Genomic DNA, 24,376 nt, shown 5'->3' with positions numbered 1-24,376 from the left:
CTTGAATACATGTTGTTGATCTAACAGTACACAAGCAGATTACACAAATGAACCGTAAAAAAGGTAGTATAGTATTAAAATTAAATGCTGTTAAATTATTCGAGCAAGTATGGACAATAATGCACATATTATCCTTTTTAAGCCTACACTAATTCTATACCGAGATTTCAATTGTAAAATAAGGTCAGGTGGGGGTGAAATGGGTATAGAAACATGCATTTTCGAAATGAGGATTTTTTTTTTTTTTTTGCTCTTGACTTGGTTGTTCTAGCTGCTAGTTTGTGTAGCTCTTTCAATCTGTTTTCAAAACTGTATGGACAGGATTGACCTGGCAAGTGACCTTCAAAGTAAGATTACTAATAACTTTTGGGCTAAGTACAATACATTTTTGTGACATGATGACTGTCTGTACCTTTTATTCAACTTGAATACCTCAACAAACAGCATTTCTTCTTTCATAGATGTGCAGTTTTTCTTTAGGAATTTTTGGAGTTTTTGTTTTGGGTTTCTCAATGCATCTCTGTGTTTACTAACAGCTCTGAATATTCGTTAAAAAACTTTAAAAATTCATATTCCATCAGCCATTTTTCTGCAAGCAATATTCAAATCATCTGAAAAAGTTTTGCTGCCTCTTGCTAAGTATGTTTTCAGCATAAGTCTTTAAAAAATTTAATTCTAAAACACATCACAAAATGTAATGTATTGCTTTTAAACAGCAGGGGTGTATGCAAAGAGGGATATATCCCTACCTTGAAACTATCTTTATTTTTTGACCACAGAAAAGGACAATACCCTTCAAACTTTTTTTTTTTGGCTATGCAGCTGAACTATTAAGGTATTAATGTAATTATTGTTTGTGTCAAGATAAATATTAAAGACAAGGATTTTAAAGAATAAAAGTACAACAATATAACTATCCTTTAAATATGATAAAATTTTTAATGAAAAAGTACTATTTAAAGTTTTACATAGTTATGCTTAATCTTACACCCATTTCACCCCACCTAAAAATTTGGAACATATTTCACAAAAATAGATAGTTTTTCTTGTCTGTTCGTTTCCTTTCTTGACTTTTTCAGTTGACAAAGACTATTTGATGAAATTGATAGTATAAGATAAAAAGATTTACCAGATGGCGCTCTCACTAAACTAATTGTTGCCACTGGATATTTTCTTGAATCAAAATTAAGTCAAACCAATAATAAACACCTAAATTGTTTGTTTTTAAAAACATTTTTTTAAAATGAATACAAAATTTGCAAAATCAATCATTTTACCCCACTTGACAAAAGAAGTTTTAGAAGCTTACTAAATGTGCTAAATGCAAATTAGGAAGAGAATGGATAGATATTTTAAATAAGCAGTAAAAGCTTACAAGCATAAGAAACTTATTTAAGACATTTTTTTTCTTTTTTTTTTTAATTTCTATCAAATATAATTACATTGAATAGAAAGCATTAAAAAAAAAAAAAAGAAAACATTGTAAAAAGCATCAAAGCATTTTTGTTTCTAAAAAACCGTTTTTAAAAAGATATTTCAGGTGTGAAAAAACAAATAATAATTGAAACAAAGAATAAATACAATGTTAAAAATTTAGCAATAAAACTGAATAAAAAGTATATTAGTGCAACATTTATGGAACTTGAATAGTCAGCAGGAACCAGATATTTCATAAATTACTATCAAATCCAAAACTTGTACCTGATAAATTACTGACATTATTAGTGATTGATGTGGAATTAAATAGATTGTGCTTTTTATTATCCAGTAGTTTTATTTTTTAACTGGTGATTTAGGAAGTAAAATTGTACAATCTATTTCAATTGCTCTACTCTTATGGTAATATATTTAGCATTAACATTTGTTGACACATAAAGTTGCAACTAATTCTGCTTCAGAAAGAGAAATTTTCTATTATTTACTAAAACTGCAAAAATTTCACTTTTTACTTGTCAGTAAAGAATAAAATTACTTTAAAAATTTAAACACAACAAATGTCTTATAAATTTACCTACATCAGACTAAAACATTACACACATTTGAATATACATATCGTAAGCAACAAAATGGTATTTTAAACCAATAACAAGAACATTACATATATAATATATATACATATATTACAAATAGTCTCAATGTCTATCTCACATAACTTGATTGTTATAAAGTTAAGCCCTGAGAAGGCCAACATTTTATTACATTGAGCAACATCCCTGCTGAACAATTTACTTTCATTGGTCCAGAAACCCATGCACATTTTAACGTTTCAGTAGCATTCACCGGAAAAAAAATGTGCAGCAACATCTTTCATAAAATCGCTATACAGGCTGAGCAACTTCATGGATATGTTTTCTATAGAAAGTTCTCAATAAATAGGATCAGCTTAATTCTAGAATCAGAAAGGGAATGAATCAGTATTCTGACTAGCAAACATCCCCAATTCAGAGAAATTGTATTACCATGAGACTAACACATAACGGAAGTGGAAGAATATGGCAATAGTATGCAAAAAGCTCAATGTAAGTATGGTATTTTTTATTCATATATTAATACCATTAATTAGTTCCCTACAAATTTCATTATACTGCAAGCTATCACCAGATATTCTTCGCATCTTTAACCGCTTGTCATCAGGATGTGGACCATCACAGACTTGTAATTCAATTTGAACACCTGCAGGGTGCTCAACGGCTAGCCCTCGTTCTGATCTTTGCAGCATCATCGATAAACCTCGGACTATAGGGTCTAACTGTTGCTGAATCTCTTGCAAAATATCTGCTTCGCAAGTAAACGATCGTTCTGTAGTGGGAAGAGAGACATGAACACTACCGCTAGGTGTTTTATGCAGTTGGTGCTCTCTGAAAACAGTTTTCTTGCTCCACCAATTAGATGGCTTCCCTGCCCAAGGATTAGGAGTAGGATCACTAGTAGAGATGTGTTGGCCCAAAGACTGACGACCCAACTTCTTTCCTAAAGAAGAAGAAATGTGTCCAATGGGTGGAAAAGTCTGCCGCAAATGTTTGGCATGCACGTACGATTGTCGAATAGACTGCTTGGTTGCCCATCTTAGCAATGATTTTGAACTCCCACACATTGCAAACTCGGTAGCTATATCTCTGTCCTCGGCCTCTCGACTACTTTGCCGAACAAATGCGCGACGTCCCGCTCGAACAACATGTTCATCTACGCCAGTAGATAACTGGTAACGCTTTGGCATAGTCAGTTGCACAACTTCACTTTTCTGCCTCTGCAGAGGTTGCTTGTGAGACACAGTCTCTCGAGTAATACTCTGACCAGTCAAAGATGTAGATGAGACAGTAATCTGCCCTGTCTCGTCAGTAATACTGATCTGGGGAAACCCCATTTGTTGGCATGTTGGAGAAGACCTTGCACTATCACTGTTGGTAACAACAGTTAACATAGAGTCACTTCCTCCAGGAATTATATGTTCAGTTATGTCTTCCTGGATCATGTCTAAATTTGGATAACCAACAGGTGGAGGACTACTACCAGTCTGTTGAGTTGAAAAACTTGTAGGACAAGAATATAAGGTAGGAGAGTCTGGATAAGGACTTTGTGGGGATGAACTAGTGGATGAAATGCCTGGTAATCGAGTAGGAGAAGTATCAGGAGGAAATATTGAAGGTGGAACTGAGGCAGTAGGACTGGTATGATGAGGAGTAGATAAGGCTTGTATCCTTTGGAATGCTTGAAGAGGACATTCAAGTCCAGTAAAGCTCATTGGACCACCTTGATGCTGTAGGTGAAGTTTTTGAAGGTGCTGAGATAAGGCGGATGGTGAACCACCTATATTAGGTTGAGCCTGATGAATAGGAGAACCAGCAATAGATGGTGGGGAAGATATAGAAGTTAAGTACCCAGATGGCTGAAGCTGTGCCATCTGCTGGATATGCAAACAATGTTGTCGTTGCATTTCTGCCGTCACCCTAGAATCCATACCACCTGAATGTAGCTGCTGTTAAAAGAATGAGTAAGAATACAAAAATTAGTTCTTAAAAATTTTGACCAGTAAAAAATACATTGCATGAAACAATATTTTAGTGATGCTAGTGATCAGTTTTACTGTAAGACTGGGATGAAAAATAGTATATAACATCTAATGTTGTAAATGAAAATTGTAAGATAACACTTAAATTAGATGTTTTCAGACATAAACATAATACAGGGAAAGCACAAAACTTTTTGGTTTAAGATTCTTTATCCGATGTATACTAGAAGCCAAACTGTAAAACAAGATAAAAGCATAATAGTACATACAGTACAATTAGACCCAAACCTCAACATCCGAAGTAAAAGTTTTCCTCTAACTCTAAACTGTTCTACATATTGTTTGGTAAAAAGTTACACCGTTTTAAGTGTCGGGTTTGAGGGAGAGGGGGGAGAGTGCAGTTTAGCAAGAAAAGTGCAATACAGTAGAAACCCGAATTACGCGAGGAATCCGTTCTAAGACTCCTCACGTAAGTCGAAATTTCGCGTTGTGGAAAAATGTATGCATATAATTTTTTTAGAAATTTGTAAACACCCTTCAAACTGCTTTAAAGCATTCCTCAACTACACTTTACAGTTTCTTACCTAAAGAACTGAACTTTTACTGTATTTAAAAAATAAAAATAGCTGTTTTAATCAACATAAAATACTTTAAGATGCGCAAAATGAATGATGGATGGAGGGAAAGGCATCAAGTAAAACAACACGGTGCACACAGTATGTAGTAAAATAAACTACAGTAGATACAGTAATAATATTTAGGAGTTAAAAAATGAAGATGATGATGATTTATGATCCATGATCAGATTCTTATCTAATACATTCTTAAATACGGTGTAGCTTGGTGTTTTCTTTTAAACATTTCCGTTTATGGCAACAGCCCCTCTTCCTGATCTCTTTAATCCACAATACAAGAGCAGATACCATTTTCATAATATTTATTTTTCTTAGACTCTGCAAGCTTCAATATTGAAACCAAGTTCTGAACTTTTACGGATATCCTTTTGTGTCGACTTTTAATTGTAAGTGTGGAAGATTGTGTCATACTTATTGTGCTACCGTCAACGTTTTGTAGTTGTTCAAGCATATCGAGAATCTTAACCTTTTTTTCAAAAATTATTATTATTTGTCAGAAACCTTTCTCTTCCTACCCTCAAACTTTAGATTAAACAATGCACTAAGGTACCATTATATTTCATCAACTTTAATATTTAGAATTAAAAATAAATAAATAAATGAAAGAAGCTGAGTAGTTATTTGATGTACAGAAAACGCGAAGTGTAGACTAATTTGATGTGGGAACTTTCGCTGTAGTGATAAAGGGATGTAATAACATTCATGAAATCAATATTTATTAGTCAATAACGAAGCCAATACTTTCTTTTAAAAAAATTTGTGTTGTTGGACGAGGAATTCGGGTTAGCTCTATAATTCGTTACTAGTGAAAAATTTGCATTATAGTCATTTCCCGTAAGTTGAATCGCGTTGTAGCAGGGTTTGACTATATACAAAATAATATACATTAAGTTGGGAACAAAATGGTCCTGTGCATAATGTTAAGGGAATGATTCCAGACTTACAAAGGGTGTAAAAGTAGACATTTCTTGTATTTTTGTTTAGATTTTTCGGGAAACTGAAACCAGAAATTATAACTCAATCTCTGATGAAGATCAAGAGCTCTGTTTAAATTATTCACTGTCTTGTATGGTTTTTAAGAGAAGTTTTCATTTAGTTGCATTTGTTTAACACCACCAATTTAGACACACGGCAGTGTGTCAGCCAAGTTCGGAAATCAGGCGATACAGCTGCCAGTGTGTATCTTACACGAACCATTTCAAGCTACTTTTGAACCCCTTATTTCTCAAAAACTATTAAATCTACGTGCTTGAAATTTTGCATGTCTAATAGAGCTGCCTAGCAGGTCTATAATCCTAAATTTCATGGATGTACCTCTTATAGTTATGGAATTATTACTATCTGAAAAGTCATTTTTTTACACTGACTCACTCACTCTTCAAAATGTTTACGAACTTCCAAGTGTCTCACATACTTGAAATTTGGCATAAAGATAGGTTTTCATGCATATGTAAAGGGAAAAATCTAATGAGCCAAAAAAACTACATTAAAATAGCAAAAAACTACGCTATTTTTTATGAGCATCATGGCGTAATCACTTCACCGCCCGATTGCAAAATATTTCGCCAAATAAATCAAAACGAATGGGCTTGTCAAACGTTGCTAAAACAAGGTTGTTGAAGTTTTAAATTAACAATTTAATTTCTAACCAAAATGGGGCTTGAAACAATTCTCTAAGTTCCCCTAAAATGAAAAATGATCCGTCAATTAATTAAAATTGCAAATCTAGAGCTAAACCCTTGAAATCGAAAATTACCAGCTTCAAAATTTTATAAAAACTTTAGATCTCAATTAAATGTAAAATTTTACAGGAGGAGCAAAAATGGCAGCAATAATTTCAACAGTTGAGAAATATTTTTGCAAATTCTGCATATTTTACAATCTACGTTATGATAATCCCCCGGAACAATAAAGAAACACCAGACAGATTTTGAGATGAGTCAGCAATTTTCCTAATTGTCGAAAAATATGAGGAAGCCAAAGACGAAGAACTAATGTACGTTGGCCTTGCTGATAAATGGGAAAACAGATGATTACTGCCCAAAATTGGTGATCGCACCAAGTCCCCAGTTAACTAAATATCTTCATAACTTCTATTAAAAAGAAACCGCAAACCAGTGCACCGTAACAGCAGGAAAAAGAAAGAAGAAATCATATTTTTGTGATATATGCTTTTGCATTTATAACTGTCTAAATTAGAAGATAACCTTTGATTTAGCTTTTCAAAAAGTAATGATATCCCAACAAAACATAAATGTGGAAAAAGAAGCCAAGTTTGGTTGAAATGAGGTGCGGTAAAGACGGTGTCACCGACAAAAAAAGTTCAGATCTAAACAGTTACCAAGTTCCATAGCAGTTCCTCATAGAAGTTGGATTTTCCCATGTTCTTCAATTCATTTCGAAAACAATTTTTTACTTTCTTTGATATTGGATTTAAAACTTGGCAAGTTTGAAAAAAAAAAGAAAAGTGATGACTAAAACTTGCCGCAAGTTTAAAATCCATTATCAAAGCAAGTAAAAAATTGTTTTCTAAATAAACTGAAGAACATGGGAAAATCCAACTTCTATGAGGAACTGCTATGGAACTTGGTAACTGTTTAGATCTGAACTTTTTTTGTCGGTGACACCGTCTTTCCCGCACCTCATTTCAACCGAACTTGGCTTCTTTTTCACATTTATGTTTTGTTGGGATATTACTTACAAGTAAACCTACACAACTGTCACACACTGATTGGAATAAAACTTTGCACATCAATAGAGCACTTTAAAATATTGAGTATGCCTTCTTTTTTATTTATTTTTTATTAAAGAATTTCTTTAGTATCAATAAAACAGAATTTTCACATGATGTAAGCCACAAAGTTGTTAATTTCTTGCCTGCATTCAGTGAATACATCAAATCTGTTGAAATCCGTTACTTTCCTCCATTTTTTTAAAGCTAAAGTTGAATTTACAGTTGAAAATATTTCAACAAATTTTAAAATATAAAAAGCTAATGAACCCATACTAACTTACGATTAAAACAATTAGCTAATTACATTTGCATGAATTTCTCAATGGTAATAATATTCAACTATTTACCTGCAACTGCTGATATTCTTGTAAAAGGGCTTGAAAACTATCGGGTGACGCTTGATGTCCAGTTAGGGTTTGGTAATAAAGCCGATCTAATTGATTTCTGTAATAGGAAACAGGAGAGCAGCCGTCACTAGCTCTTCGAACCGGGGAGTAACGCCCAGAGGTTGTTTGAACTGAAGCAGTGTCTCTTAAACTTTCTCGCCCTAATAAAAGAACAACGAAAGAAACATTGAGAAAACAAAGAAGATAATCATTAGATAAATTAAAATAAAAAAGGTGAAAACAATGAAACTAACAGAAATAGTTTACTTTTTAAAAAAATTTCCAGATTCCACACAAGAAATATTTAGAATATTACTTTCTATGTGACATGTGGAAAATGAAACTTTCTTCACACTTTATTTCATTTCTGGTAAACACTGTATAGTAAACCAATCAGCAGTAACCATTTTAAAGTTTGAAGAGCTGTACTGCCGTGGACAGGTAAAGGGCAGTAACTGCAATTTTTTTTTTGCACATTTGTCATCTATTGTACTTCAGCTTTATTGCACAAGTTTGATTATTTGTTTCTGTTGAAAAAAAGCGTGAAAGAAACATCAAATTTCAAAATTTCTTGAACATTTAATTACAGTATTGAATCCTCTTGAAGCGTTTCTTCAAATACAGTAGATCCTCGTTTTACACGGGTGTTACGTCCCACGGAAATGCTGCGTAAATTGAGATCTAATGGTAGTATTAAAAAAAGGGTTAGGTTTCGTATAAGGCCCCTATATATCAGAGTCGATACATCAGTTTAACTTCACCCATTTTGGATCAGAGCACGTGTTTGAGTGGTTGTCTTTTCTGGCAAGTTATAGCGTTTGGCGATTTCTTACTGCATGTAATTATTAGTGGCACAAGAATTGTTCATTAAATAAAATATTAATCTTGGCCTATTTGGCAAACTTCGAAACTTTGCTGTGACAACCCTAGCTGCACAGTAATGAAAAATCCGATGCAAAATGGCTGAACTAAAGCTGATGCATCGGCCTGTATGTATAGCGACTCTGGTTCCGTAGATAAAAAAAAATACTTCATTCTAGTGATGTCTAATTGTATAATAAGTTTAATGTGTACTTATTGATTTTTATGCACAACATGCATAAAGAAAACATAACTTAATTTCATGTTCTGTTTATAAAGAGGAGCTGGCTATGATAGTCTTTTGGCAGTCATTAAGATTTTTTCTCTGTAATTCTTTGCAGAGCATTAACACATCCGTGATCACTTGCGTCATTCCCATGATAGAATTTTTCTTCATTAACAAATCAGAAAGATTTTTTCTGTTGTCTAGGAATGGCTCAAAATTTTTGGTCGAGTGTCCCCGATGTTGGTATCCTCATTGGTTTTGCCCTCCTTTGTCACTCCTAAAAGCTCTTCTTCCAATGAGTTCTGAATTGTGTGAGTTCAATAACTTTACTTTTGGAAAGAGCTCTGGAACCAATTGCATAAAATGTCTTCAGTGGCCCAAGCTTGATTATTAGCTCGCCAAAATGCAGTTTATTGCATGTAATCTGCAATCTTCGGGAGTCTGGATTTTGAAAGAGGAGAAAATGTTATCTGTTTGTGTTGTCGAATCCGTGTAAAACCGAAACTCATCCACATAAAATAAAGGTGTCAAATCCGAAACCGCGTAAAATAAACCCAGATAAAACAAAGGTCTACTGTATCTCAAAAACTCATTTTTGCACATACTTTACTAGCCCACGGTAGTGTTAGCACAGAAGAGGTAATGAAGATAATACTTAATAGTAAGCCTTAAAACTCTATGGCGGTTTCCATCACTTTAATTGTAGAGAAAGCGGAAAGCAATTTTATTACTTTCTGCTTAGGATGCTTTTTTGAAAGATCTATTCTTTCTTGAAAAGGTTAAACAGTGTGACTCACAAAAAATTGTTTTGAAATGTAGCAAATAGCCTGTAGACATTTTGAGCTACATCTGCAGTAAAAAAAAAAAACGTTAAGCTTAACCTCCTCTGGAAACACGAAGAAATAGAGATAAAATATGTTAACTACATTTTGCTAGAATACTTGCAAAGTTTTTCTCTCTATTGAAACCTATGTGCATCAGTGTCGGTTGGTAAGGTTAACATTATTGTCTCAATCCTCTCTGCAATGTAGTTCCTGTGCTGATCACTTCACAATTTCTTTCAAATCAATTTTTCTTAGCATAGTTTTAAAGATTTTTTTACAAACATTTTACTATTAAGAATCTATTCAGCTGGGAAAAAAATTATACTGTTCAGAGAAAGTTCTCTCAAAATACAGTTATATTACAGGATGTGTACATTTAAAAATAAATTTTAATTGTTGTAGTACTACACATGATGAAAAAAAAAATATGTCATATTATTAATTGTATTCATAGAACTTTTTATTTACTTTTGTGGAAAAAAAAAATTCTCTATTTTTCTCCAAATTTCGATTGCAAAAGAATATCCTCAACTCACTTTTCAAGTTTCAACAATGCTTAAAATTGAGTAATTTAATAACGAGTCATTTCAACAAACAAGAGTTATTAATGTCGTAATTATGAAGCACTAGAATGCAACACAAAAGCAAAACATTAAGGTAACTTTCAGCCTAATACAAAATACAAAATTGATTAGTACAAAAATAAAAAGTTATTATTTACACAGCATTCACACACAAAATAGCCCCACACACAGTTATAGCTTAAGAAAACCAGACGGGAAAGATGCCAGCACTTTTTTGCTTGAAACAGAAGTGTAAGAATACCATCACCTGAGCGTTCAAGCTAATCAAAATACTGAAAGCAAACCAACAAAGAGCCCGGTACGCCTCACAAAAAAAATAATAAATACTCACCACCATTGACTCCACAGTAATTGTTGTACTCTGATGGAGTTAAGAATAAATGTAGTTGCTGGCAATATCTATACTTTGCTATGAGAAAATAAACAGGCAAAATAATCTAAATAAAAATTATTTTCCTAACAATCTTTTAAAAGAATTGTGAAAAAATAAAAACTAAGCGGTAACAAAAGGACTAGCAAGATCATTAAGTGCTTCAAATAAAATTGTAATAAAAATTTACTTTTAATAATGTAATTTGGTGAATTTTACATGCTTCTTGTCAAGTCTTAAAATGTGAAATAATGAAATATAAAGGTTTAAACTCCCACAAAAAATCGGCAGGCTCACATTTCAGACGCACCTTAGCTTTTGTTTGAAAGCTATGAAACATTTTTTAAATTTAAATCAGAAGAAAATGTTTATGGTTTGGTTTGAACAAAGCAGTTCATAAATTCACTATTAAAAAATTTTAAAGCTGAGAAAGCAGATTTAACGAATGCTAGAATAATATAAAGAACTTTCCAATCGATATCAATAAAAATTCCTGCACGTTTCCTCAGTGATTTAACAATTTTTTCCATTTATTAAAAATAGTTGACTTAAAACTAAATGGTAATATTAATCAATGAAGTTTTATGACACATTCTTCTAACCACCCTTTTTCCCCCCTTTCTGTATTTTTTTTTTTTTTTTTTAATTCAAGAACATCCAACTATTATGCATGTCACTCCTAATAAATGAAAAAATAGAGGATTTTCAAGAAAAATACTTAAAAACAAAAAATAGATGCTTAAAAACAAAAAAATAGATATGAATTTCTGTTTGAGGTTTTTTACATAAAAATTACATAAGTTACTGAATATTACTAGAAATATTCTTGAAAAATTCGAACAGCTTTCAGTATTCTTGCGTAAATAAGAGCTCCTTCTTCTGCAACTTCATTACTCTCTTCTTAAACTTCCACATACATATTTTCCATACCAATATATTTATTCTTAATTCTTATTATCTATTATATCTGATTCAGTAGTAATTAGAATGCAGTCACATGAAAATATTCATAAAAAAAGTTAAGTCTGCCATTTTTTATGCATGTCATTTTCCCAAACTTCCCTTTGAAGCTCATTTAATTTCTTTTTGGTCGGCAATAGAAATCCTGCATTCTTGAAAGATTCTAACGCACTTCGGTGAGATGCTTTTCTATCATCAAAACACCATGTGAATAGCATTAAAACTATGAACTTGCTATATGGTTCCTCTTTCCAGAAGATTAGTCAAAACACAATTCCATCAAATTCCTTCAATGAAGCTCGTAATTTCAATAGTGAGTATATGTAGCTAGATCTCATTTCAGCAAGGACAGGTTCAGACAAACAGAGCAACCGTCCTGTTCCCTTCGTTTTGCCTGGTGAAGTCTCAAAACACAGCAATCCTACCCTCAAAAGAGGTAAAATATGATTGTGATGGAAATTCTTCCAATTACAAACCAAAGACTATCAAAAACGCTGCCTGAATTTAAACAAATAACTCAGTTAAGATAATTTTCTAAACACAACTAAAAGACTTAGATGGAGAAACTGAACTGAGTTATATATGAAAACGAATGGAACACTTTTTGTTTGTAGCAATTTATTAATAGAAGGAAGATGACTAAGGTATTCAATAATAATTAGACCTAGTGCAGGAATAATCTTTGTTTTTCCCTTGAATTTTTTTTTATTTAAAAATAATTTACGTTCGTAAAATTTTAGTACCATACAATGCACAAAGTTCAATGTAATATATGAAAACTATCGTAATGAGTACACAATAAGTATTGCATGATTTTTTTTTTTTTTTTTGTAAATTTAAAGGAAAACACAGGCTATCATTTGTCACAAAAAAAACAAGTTCAACAAAAATGGAAAATTTCTACGGTCTTATAAGTATAGTTCCTACAGTAAAAAAGTAATATCATACCAGGTTGCTTCTCTAAAACAGTTAACAATCCTGTTCTTCTCTGCTTCATAGGAGGAACTTTTTTCTGCACTTCCTCTGGTGGGTTTATTCCAATACGGAAATTCTGAGGTTGCTCCCATACAGAGTAACTGCAAGCAAAAACAAAATGTTTTGTGAGCAACTTGGTAGATACAAACCAATGTCCAAACCAGTGGTCGGAAGCAGTGCGCTACGAGTAGTGAAACTACTGTAGTCACTATTTTTTTTCATAGTTTGTAGTGTAAAGTGCTACTTAAAGAAAATGTTGTGAAAAGTGTCATTCAAAAAAAAAAAAAAAAAAAACCTAGCCTGTAGCAATTCCTGGCAACACTTTTCAAATTAGTTTTGTAAATAAATCAGGTTTAAATGAATCCAAGTGTTGCAAATTTTACATGAGCACTTCAGCGGACGCAGTGGTTGATGAAACTTCTAAAAATACGAGCAGATTTGACCTATCAGACATTTTTAAACCATCTGTTGGAGACCATCTATTTATTTGGTATCATTCATTAATGGTTGAATTTTCATATTCCGCCAATATTAGAATCGAATAGCATGTGATTTAGAAAGAAATGAATTTGATCAAACGAAAACAGTGTCAATACATTCCACACATATTCTTGCACCTAAATGGCTTCTCTCAGTCGGCTGAGAATGTCCCAGGACAGTTTTAGAATTCATGCAATAATTGTTTTTTCTTTTCATTAAATATAGAAGTAAGTATTTATAGTTACTTCTATATTTAATGAAAAGAAAAATATATGTTACTTCTATATTATACTCGAGGGGATCTTATTGAACTGCCCTGGACAGCATAGAACGCTTACTACAGCGTGAGAAAGCATGAACACAGGAATTTTTCAGCTACATGTAAACTTTGCCCGCTTAATAAAAACTTTTAGTTTCCAAGTCGTCAATCTCCAATTTAAAATTGCACATTATGTTTCTGGTAGTTTATCTATATTGAAAATAGAAAATGTACTTTCGGATGTTTTTAGAAATAGTTCTTAATTTTGTTTTTTTATTGAGCAATTGATAGATATATTAATATAAATAAAATTGGTCATTAAATAATTGTAAGTTTCTGCAATTAATTCGTAGGATTGAAAAGACTTTTTTACTTAATCTAATCTGTGACAAATTTCTGTAATGAAAATTAAACTAAATCTCTCCTTATAAAAAGCTCAAATTCTTTTGTCAGATGTTTTTTCATCCATAAGCTCATTACTTTTTGCATTGAAAAGGCGTTCCCTGTAACGCTGAAACACGTGTCTGCTGTAATTGGCAAATTTGTGCTTTTTTTAACGTTGTTTTTCTTACTTTACTGTTCAGCACAAAGGTATTTATTTATCTTAAATCTCTCCTGTTTAAAATATATGTTTTGCCACCTAATGAATTTTATGTGTGTTTGACTGTCAATGTAAAATTAAAATTTAATATTGACTGTTCCTATTTACCTTTTCCAAGTGGCCGCCTTCAAGAACTTCTTGCAAGGTCTTGGAATTTTATCAATTAATTATCCCACAAATGTCTAGTAAATTTGTCTTATTTTCATATTTATTTATACTTTTAGTTTTCTCTATGGCTTTAGCACAAAAGGAAATAGCAATGATCTAACCCAGTGCAGCGACTATTAAAAAAAAAAAAAAAAAGACTATTCATAGTTTATAAAAAATGGCTTAATTTATCACCCTTTTTAACATAACCATATTCTCAAATGCAAATGTATGAACATTTTAATCAATAAAATATGTGCCTGGTATTCCAATGGAGAACTTCTTTCGCTCTAATTCTCAAGGTAGATTATTTATAAGGGGAGCTTTAAATACTTAAAAAATTAAATATTTTTATGAATATCTAGCACTTTTAAGATTATGCCCAATTGGCTCCAAAGATATATATAGATAATTCTTAATAATTTCCTATGTTTAAATGAGCTTATTAGTCATTATATGTCATTCTTTGTAATTATTTTCTTTCAAACTTTTTTTACTAATTTTTTTTATAAAGAGACTGGATTTGTAAAAAAATGGGCTTTTAGGAATTTTTGAAACTAGATGGCCCTTTTTTTCGGGGGGGGGGGGGGGGGGGTCGGAGTATGCAGTATTTCTCCAACAGTCAGAGGAGATTACATTACAAGGCTCGTAGTAATTTAATTCAAACACAAAAACATGCAAAACAAGTATTCAAATTTTTTCATTGAAAACTTAATTATAAAACAAAAGTGCATCTCAGCCATGGCATACCCTTGAACAGAAGATTGTGCTAATTGCTCCTCCTGTTCTTGGCCCTCATCTTCTTGTAGTGCTAATGCTTGAAGACCTTGAGGCAATGTGCTGTTTGGTGATATCTAGAAGAAATTAGTTTGGTCAATGAAAAGTTGCATCTATTAATCAATTTTTGCTTTCATTATAGAAAGTTTTTTTTTTCCCCACATGTAGCTGCACAAAACGATTGTATTAAAACATTTTTGTTGCACAATAAACTCCTGATTGTCACCGAGCAGATTAACCGCTGGGCCTATTTATCTGTGAGTCATTTAACAATCAAGAACATTTATTTTTGTAGAAAAAAGGAAGCATCAATGGCTGTTCTTTTGTATTGAAAAATTGTAAATTTAAACTCGGTTGTTGTTTTATTAATTTATTTATTGTGCTTCCCTCATCGTACAAACTTATTCTTTATTAAGCAATCACTTTGCTTATTGTTCTCACTTGACCGTTTTGTTGTTCCTATGATTTTATTTTCCCCCGCCTCCCTCTGCGGCACCACCATCAACCGGCCCCTCCCGATGCTGCTTCGCCAGAGAAAACACCAGGCTGTGCCCATATCGCACACACACACTTATGCCTGCACACAGACACGAACACACATGCCTACATACACACACTTGTGACTGTGAAAAACATAAATTGAATTCCAGATGTCAAAATTCAAATTAATTTCCTTTTTTCATGTTAATTTCTGTTGGGTAAAAATACCAAGCATTTTTACTGTATATATATATATATATATATATATATATTTATATATATATTCACTGTTTGTAGAAAGTATTATGCATCAATGTAGCCAAGTTTTTGAGGAACAATAATTTTTCTCTTATGAGTCTCATTTTAGCCTTTTTGGGTTTCATCTGCGATTTTTTTTCTATCGCCGGCACTTGTGCCACTTAATTCTGTGGATAATCAGGAGTTTACTGTGAATGTTTTGTTGTTTAATTGGAACCATGGGTTATGCATAATTTATTGGGCTCTGTAAAATTATTGGATTCGTTCTCTGAGGCATAATGGGAAATTGCTCTTAAAGCCTTTTTAAGCATCAATAAAAAAATAGGTTACAAAATGACTGTTCATAAAAGCAATCCTCAACTTTACAGCAAGAGCATGAGATAAAAACAACAGTATTATTATTAAATGCATGCATGCAAAAAAAAGCAAGTTTGGTGAACATTGGAGGTCATTTATCAAAAATTGAGTCACTTCATCAAATGAGTTTACTGTGCATCATCAAGGTTTAAGGTGATACAAATGGATTGTAATAAATACTAATTCCTAAGTATCTCATATCTAGAATGGACAACAACAGCAGCATCTCGTAAATTTTCAAAACTTTTAAGCTAACTTATTGAGGGAGTTGGGAAGGTATAAACCAACTCAATAATTTCGTATATAAATTTGACTCCATTATATTAAAAAAAAGTCAATCAAACTTTATTAACATTACACCTAAAGTTGTTACACCTCAAGAAGTCTGGCGCTCAATTTAAATTTAATCATCTATCGAACACGATCTCGTTGGTCTTTGTACATTTCAACAACAAAGTGTTGCCATCTGGCAGTTTGTGTTAAAGTAAAATAAATAAATAAATTTTAACAATTGAAAGGCTACAAATATGGATGAGGTGTTATATATTACTGGAGAATAGATATTATCATTGCGTGGGAACATTATTAATTGAAAAGGGCACCTCATTATCAAAAATGACCTCCTAAATCCGAAAATCTAATTATTTTTCCACACAAAAAAATCAATTACTTATTAAGCGTTGTAATTGCCTCAGAAGCACCACAAGAAGATACGACCAGCGATTGGCCTGACGTCAGTTGCGCCAAAGTACACCACGCCATTGATTCTGATTTTCAATTTTTATAGAAATGTTGAAATCTATTTTTTTTTTAATGTCAATATGAAGTGATTTATAAATAAGACCAAGCATAGCTGCTTTTTCATTTTAAAGTTAGTTACAAAGGTTAAACTGTACTAAACAAAAGGTTAGAAAAGTTCTTTCTTCTGTAGCAGATGATACCCTTGCAGTCAACAATTGATGAGCCACTAGCTGCAGGTAGCCCTCTTTACCAATTTAAAAGTGACTTTTCCACCAATCAAGTAGGGGAGATCCAGTGAAGCATATTATCAAAATGGAATTCATAAAAAGAATCGGATTTCCCCAGAGCTGCCAACTGCTACGAAAAAATCGTAGTTTCTACGAATTACAGCTTTAAACTATAACGCTACGAAAGTGCGTCCAAAAACTACTATTTCTGTTTTTCTAATTTATAAACCTAAGAATGCAAAATAATAATAATAATAAAATAAAAATTTAAAAAAATTATAAACTGCATGAAAACTAAACCGGTAAGTTCAGAAAATCAAACTTCTACATGTGTGCTTCCGGTTTAGTTTTCATGCAGTTTATGGGTTCTTCGGCAAAAAGCAGAAAAATTGCCAAAAATATCTTGAAGAATATAAAAGCACTTGGCCATTCCTTATTTCATCTTTAAAGACGCGTTATGTAAGATGTACTATTTGCAATAGCTGTTTTTCAGTTAAACATGGTGGTCGGGATGATTGCCGCAAGCATCTTACTTTAAAAAGACATGCCGACCGGATGAAAAGTAGAACTAATAATCAAGAATTTATCATCTTAAAATATTCAGTATAAAACCTTTTATTATGTATTAATATTTTCTGTATCATATTTGAGAATCCATTGAGTATCATTATTTTGTACAATATACTGCTGACGATTCATCACTGTTTGATTCTGAAGCAGCACCCCCCCCCCCCCCCCCACCGAGCAAAATGCAGCTACGATTTTGGATTTTCAAAGGTTGGCATCTTTGGATTTCCCCAGGAATTTCATGATCACAGAAATACTATCAGAAGAATCTTGTTTAAATATTATTTTTTAAATATGAATATTAACTTCTTTTCTATCTGAATCATTCAGAAGGCATTTTTTTTAAAATTTGAATCTAATGCTATAGTAATAGGTTCTATTCATTTTAGAAGATCATCTACATTTCCCATTAATTCAATATTGACCATTTTGTTGTAAATACTTCCAAACAAAAAGTCATTAAGAATGACATGCAAATGAAAGACAGAATGTTATTTTTTTGGGTGCTGCTGCCTTAAATGGTGGTGTGCAGCAACCACTTAAAGCCTATAACAGGAGTTTGGGGGAAACTTTTATCACCTAGATTTCTCTTTTATAAATCTATTTTGAAAAATTCATTCAAATCCATGATTTTTTTTTTAAATAATGATTTAAATCAAGGTGTTTCAAAATGAAAAAGAACACTTGTTAAAACATTACATGGGGTAACTTACTGTATATGGTCTTTCTTTACTAGGTGACTGCCCTTGTTGCCCAGGAATGACTTTGCGTTGATTGTACATTGTTGTTGTTTGAACATTGGCGCCACCATCTGAAGCACGTCTTCCAAGCCCTCCAACTGAAAAAAAAAGCAGTATAAAACTAAGTACAAAATTTTTTTAAAAACATAAATCCTTCCCAGGAAATTTGAAAATAGAACATGAAGAAATAAAAAAAATGGGATTAAGCAGATAATACAAACTAGTTTATAGCGAGAGCAAAGGGATCATGATAGATATTTGCTCGTTTTAACTGAGTGCTCTTAAACAAAGAGTGTACAGAACAAATCACAAAAGTTCCTACTTGGTTACTATTTTTATTAGTTCTGTATTGATTGCCTTATTGTCTCTTTCTCCTGCTATTTTATTAGAGGATTTCTCTTTTTTTCTCACCTGCATTATCTTGAATTTAAGCTACAATATTATCTGAAGTAGACTTTGAAAGCGATAACAATGGCGTCAACAAATGTAGAATTTTCTAATGCTTTTCTTCTCTCCACAAATTAAAAAAAAAAGAGAGGTCCCTCATTAGCATGACCCCCTCGCCTAAACTGGTAATCTGTATTGGCCCCCTGATTCTGTCTAGCACAAATTGCACAATTGAGGCAGTGAGAAGCAAAGGGATGTAGCTTCTAGCACAATCTCTCTCCCCAATACCGAAGAGAGGTTCACCTACCATTTGTACTGGTAATCTCCAAACTATTTATTTCAACACTTACAACCCTTTGCTTCTCACTGCCTCAATTGGTCCTAGCAGCAAAATATTAACTTACCTGCACCGAGCACTTGAGGAGGCTTGAGTAAATGCTGATCTTTGACACAAAACACTTGAGGGGGCTGATTTTGAACAAGTGGCAAATTCAGGGGAAGATTTGTATGAGGAAGGGCACTGAGAGGCAGAGCAGTGCCTGGGTGAAGAGTAGTGCCATACATAGGTCCACCTCGTGGAAGAAACAGGTCACCACCAACTGCACCAGCTTCTGGGGCATCAGCATTATCTGGACCAACTGTATGACGCCTAACCACATGGTACTGAGACTGTGCTGTTTCTGTTCTTCTGTCTTCTTCATCAGATTCCAGTTCAACATCACCAAACTATAAAAATTGAAGTGGATAAAAAAAAGGCTTTTCAGTAAAACAAAACCAATCAAATTTCTGCAACTTAATATTAGCATGTAAGACAAATTTAAAACTGGTATCATAATAACGTAAAAGAAATACTTTTGCCATAGTTCAGTTAGAAAACTGAACAACAGTGAAAGTATTATTAAAAAGCACATTTTATAGAAAATACCTTTTCAAGATTTTCTGTAACAAGTTGTACAATGGGTATCGGACTAAACATGGGCTTCACAGTAGCTTGTTGATCAACTTCAACATTCGAATCAGCAGGAGGGGACTTTTCAACTAAATTTTAAAAAGAAAGAAAGTTATGAAAATTTGGTCAAAGACATAATACATAGATATCTTAATTTATTTAACAATGACATTCCTTAAAATCTTTGAATAAAACAAGAGCAGTTTCTAAGCAACACGGAAGGAAACCATGAACTTCGAGCACAAAAGTTGTTAAATGCAAGAAAGTAGCAAAATTTTTTATTTAAGGCAAAATCATTTCAGGATTCTCTTTTAAGCTTTAAATGATCTATTTCACAGCAATGATTGAAAATTAAAAAAAAAAAAAAAAAAATTGCACTAATTTCCAGAAAAGTATTTAAAAATCCTCAATTATGAGTTCACAAAAATTCTTTCCGTTCCTTAACTGTTTAAAGCCTTTTAAACTCAAATTTTCCAATTCTGTCCTCAACACTTCACATTCCAGGGTCTCCCATACCTACACTATTTGTGGCTTAACCAGTTAAATGGGGCTCTGAAAACAGCTCTGATTTTTGTTATCCAGACCAGAAGCTGAACAATCCCTGATCCAACACCACCAGATGTATTGATTCACTGTGACTACAACTTATTTAATGTGCCCCAGTCATTGAACAAACACGAAGGATCTTTGACCGGCTTTGATCGGACTCAGGACGTTTTCATTAAGAGTATGACACCCTACCGATCAGGCCATCACAGTGTATGTTCTGTCCTTTATAGAGATGCTGCAGCATATCTATAAGGAAAGTTAGGTTTTAAAAGTAAAATAAGCAAAAAGCTTTTGTTAAATATAACTAAGAAAAATGCATGATTCTCCAAAAATCAAAGGCTTCCACTCTAAAGCAAAACATTTAAGGACAAAAAAAAAATGTTACTTCAACTCCCAAACCACACATTTTCATCAAATACAAAAGAGACAACCAGCAACAAGTTCTAGGCCCAGCTTAGCTGGTCCCAGTCGATTTGTCAATCCCCAACAAGACCAATAGCCCTCTTAAAGCTATAAGTAAAGCCTTATTTGTCAAGCTTATTCCAGTAAGCTGAGTGAGTGTATCTGTTCCAAGTGCCAACAAACCTACTAAGGTATTAGCTTCCTCCTCGCACCCTGCTGTGCCACTAATCATTAATAGCACAGCAAGTATTTATATTGATAAAAAAAACCATTTGTTTTGATTTTGTTCCCAAACAAAACATATTGAATCATTACAGAAGTAATGAATACTCCAAGCTGTGGGCTGAAAATAAACATCATTATTACTGTTATAAACTAGAAAATGATGAAAATTGCTTCCACATTTGAACGAAGCAATTGTCTGTTTGGTGATATATTGATAGTTGAAATTTTAATCTTAACTCCAGTCTATTAACCCTAAACTCCAGTCGATAGCGTTAATCGTTGACCACTTCTTCATTCTCCTAAAATGACAGTCTTGCCAGTAAAACAGTTAAGTAACCGGATCTAGTTCAGCCTCGTTACAATAAAGCTTTTCCCTGCATGACAAACATTACCAAAACATATTATCAAATTATCATGCCATGGCGCGAGTTTCATTGTAACAGACGTCAGGAGTAACTCAATCATTGGCTATTATATATATATATATATATATATGAAGATGTTAATATGTCTTAGTTGCATTAGAAATATGTATTACTGTTTTATCGCAACATATAACGATAAAATAATAGAATCTGGCTTAATAGTAAGTTTCTAGGAAAACGTTAAAGTCAATGCATATATTTTCACAGCAGAGAAACAAATTGCAAAACGAAACACAGAAATTAATAATTCAATAACCAACACCAAAACAATTTACTCACCTACACCTGTGGTTATGCTTGCTTTCCGTTGGGGCTGAGATGCAACAGGTAAATTTTGGGGTAAAAGTGCCATTCGCTGATGTGCTTTTATTTTTTCCAATAACAAATGATACATTGCACTATATTGATCAAATTTAGTTCCTTTGACTGACTGTAACAAACAAAATATTCATAAATAAAAGAAGTCTCAACATTTGCAAAATGAAAAAAAAAAAAAAAAAAAAAAAATTGATATTAGATTGATTTTGATTGAGGCATTTTTCTTTCATATGCATAATAATGCTTCTTATCAGTTTAAGTGAGTCTTAATATTTTGATATTTGATAGCAGACAGAGAAGTGATAATTCATTTTTAAGCTCTTTTTCATGGTCTGCTAACTGATTATGCTTTTAAAATTTTCAGAAACACAGAAATACCAAGTCTGCAGAAAAATACACAGAAGTAATAAACTTATGTGGTATTAACCAATTGCATGATTAAGTTTTCACAATTCAAATTTATAGAACAAAACAGAAGAACTCTCAGCTCCATTTCAAATACATTTGAAGAGGATATAACATTTCGTAGAAATCAGGAAAAGATTGCTACCATAATTTATAACACATTTTGACACCAAATTCTTGTACTAAAATATAAGGTGAAACATTTATAAAAAAAAATTTTTTTTTTCACTTTACACTGCTGCAAACAGATATTTAGTTTGTCCATAGGAGAAAAAGAACCTAAATTCAAAAAAAAGATTCTTAATCCTAATTCGAAAAAGTTAAAACTAAAGATACCCTGAGTCTTCAACAGTAGGTAATTTATAAATCAGCCAATTTTAGTGAATTAATCAGATTTTTTTTAAATTTAAATTACTTTTGCTTGGAACAAAACCTATGCTGAATGAATTTATAACACCTTTTACAAAGTTTTGAACTCGAGCTATCATGCTCCCCGTTTGATTAAATTCACAAATCATCATGGAAGGGGTATAAACAGCATATTCAATTTTTTTAGAAAAAAAAAACACCAATCGATAAAACAGGTTACAGGGAAAATTCAAAATGAAACCGAAATTTTGAAGGAAAGGGGGGGGGGGACTAAGAGACCAAATTATGAAAAAGACTAAGAGACTTCAAACTGAAAACAGGACTTTTAGGGGGAAATCGAACCAGTTAAAGCCTTGACTTTACGAAAAGTGACACATAAGAAACAAAAAATAGGAACTTAATGACAACTTTTAAAAACAAAAATTTAAACCAATTACACTCAACAAAATCGCAACATATCGCTATGAAGTATATTAAATTGCCACTTTGTAAAAAACATTGCTATTTTTTTATATAAGTTTTAAAACTGCATAATATTACACATTTTAAAAGTAGAAACAATGTCGAGACCTCATAAGAAATGCTTCACGACCCCATTTGGAGTCGCAACCTACAGGTTGGGAACTCCACTCGTACATGCACAATTTTTTACTACATTTTCTTCATTGTTTTTGATTGGTGCAAAAAACATGCAGACATGATAGTGTAAAAATTACAAAATGTTTTTAAACACATGCAGATATTTTAAAGCATTAAGAACAAAATACATACATTTACTATATCTTCTCTTTTAAATGCAGGTAACTGTAACATATAGTCAATAACAACTTCACAGAGCTGTTCTTCTTCCTCTTTCTCACTATTAATACTGTATTTTTTTAAGGTTTTATCGAACTGCTCATCTGGTTCTTGAACAATCCATTTATGTTTAATAATCTGATCAATGGATAACCTCTTTGCAGGATCGACAACAAGCATGTGCCTAATAAGAATCTCACATTCTGCAAAAAAAAAAAATAATTTTAAATGTACAAGTTGCATGTTAAAATATTCTGTAATAAACATGTTTGCTAAACAATTGTCTGAATATATATATATATTGCTTTGAATAAATTTACACACACCTTAAAATTTTTGAAAATATACAATTTTTAAATTAATGAACGGTTGGCATCAAAAAAGAAATCGGAAGAAACTTGAGTACTAGTTGATGTGCAGCAATAGATCATTCCATAGTAGTCATACAACACATAGGAAAATTTGACTACTAAGTTCTTGAATATTTATATCTCTTTATTTAATAGCAAAAATAATGAAGAAAATTTTCCTGAATAGTTTTATTGCCTTTCTCACTCCTTATGAACCATTAAATATAGAATTTTAATTGTATTAAATAGATTTTGGATTGAAACAAAAAGGAAGAAACTTAAGTTCGTTATCATTTAGTTTAAGATCACCACAAAAAAGGGGGATCTTACTTAACAGTAACTGAACTTTTTTTCTGAATTTATCAACCTTTTCTTGGTAAAAAAATATAACCCAATACAAAAAAGTATTGATTAAATAAATTACAAAAATGCTTTTGTAAATAATCTTGATTAGTCAAGGAAAATTAATTACCAGTGTTACATACAGTATAGAAGATACCTGGGTTTTATAATTTAGGATAAATACCAAAAATTCATTAATAAATGGGTGTTTTTTAATTTAATTATGAATTCAATAATTATACTTTTCTTCTAAAATATTGCAAAATTTTATGTATTTAAAATTCAAATAAGCTTTAAGAAAACAAACAATAGCTAATTTGTTATCTTGTGTATTTTTATAAGAGGTTGAAATTTTATGTGTTTTAGTTGTACACCTCCCTTTTGTTTGCAATTAGGTATTCCAAAACCACTCTTTACTTATTTTTTACTGCAAAATGAAGTAAAAATATCACTAAGGAAGTGGACAATTGTCAAATGGGGGAAATAGAAAATTTTGGTGCTAAAATTGCCAATAAGTTACTGTTACAACAAACTCTAGAACAATAAAATAGAAAGCTCAGTGTATTTTAGCACAATTAAATAAGTTTCCACTGCTTGAATTTTATTTCAGAGACGAAAAGAAATAATAGAAGCCTATGAAAGATAAAAGATAAGGTTTG

At 32.1% G+C, this 24,376-nt stretch overlaps 1 protein-coding gene across 1 annotated transcript in view; it reads right to left on the bottom strand.

The window, feature by feature from the left end:
• Window positions 1-483: 483 nt before the first annotated feature.
• The window catches only part of LOC129224117 (serine/threonine-protein kinase SIK3-like), an 84,017-nt gene continuing 60,124 nt past the window's right edge, over window positions 484-24,376 (bottom strand). The window contains exons 7-16 of the mRNA XM_054858527.1: window positions 22,999-23,228; window positions 21,415-21,565; window positions 19,511-19,623; window positions 18,990-19,311; window positions 18,172-18,296; window positions 14,802-14,905; window positions 12,538-12,665; window positions 10,591-10,668; window positions 7,726-7,925; window positions 484-3,976 (exon numbers count right to left, since the gene is read on the bottom strand). Coding sequence (XP_054714502.1) covers window positions 2,540-3,976; window positions 7,726-7,925; window positions 10,591-10,668; window positions 12,538-12,665; window positions 14,802-14,905; window positions 18,172-18,296; window positions 18,990-19,311; window positions 19,511-19,623; window positions 21,415-21,565; window positions 22,999-23,228 — 2,888 coding nt within the window. The 3' untranslated portion in view covers window positions 484-2,539. The remainder of the gene's footprint in view (window positions 3,977-7,725; window positions 7,926-10,590; window positions 10,669-12,537; window positions 12,666-14,801; window positions 14,906-18,171; window positions 18,297-18,989; window positions 19,312-19,510; window positions 19,624-21,414; window positions 21,566-22,998; window positions 23,229-24,376) is intronic.

This window comes from Uloborus diversus, chromosome 6, assembly GCF_026930045.1.
Source record: "Uloborus diversus isolate 005 chromosome 6, Udiv.v.3.1, whole genome shotgun sequence".
In the NCBI taxonomy this organism is placed as follows: Eukaryota; Metazoa; Arthropoda; class Arachnida; order Araneae; family Uloboridae; genus Uloborus; species Uloborus diversus.
This window is presented reverse-complemented; position numbering and strand designations above follow the sequence as displayed.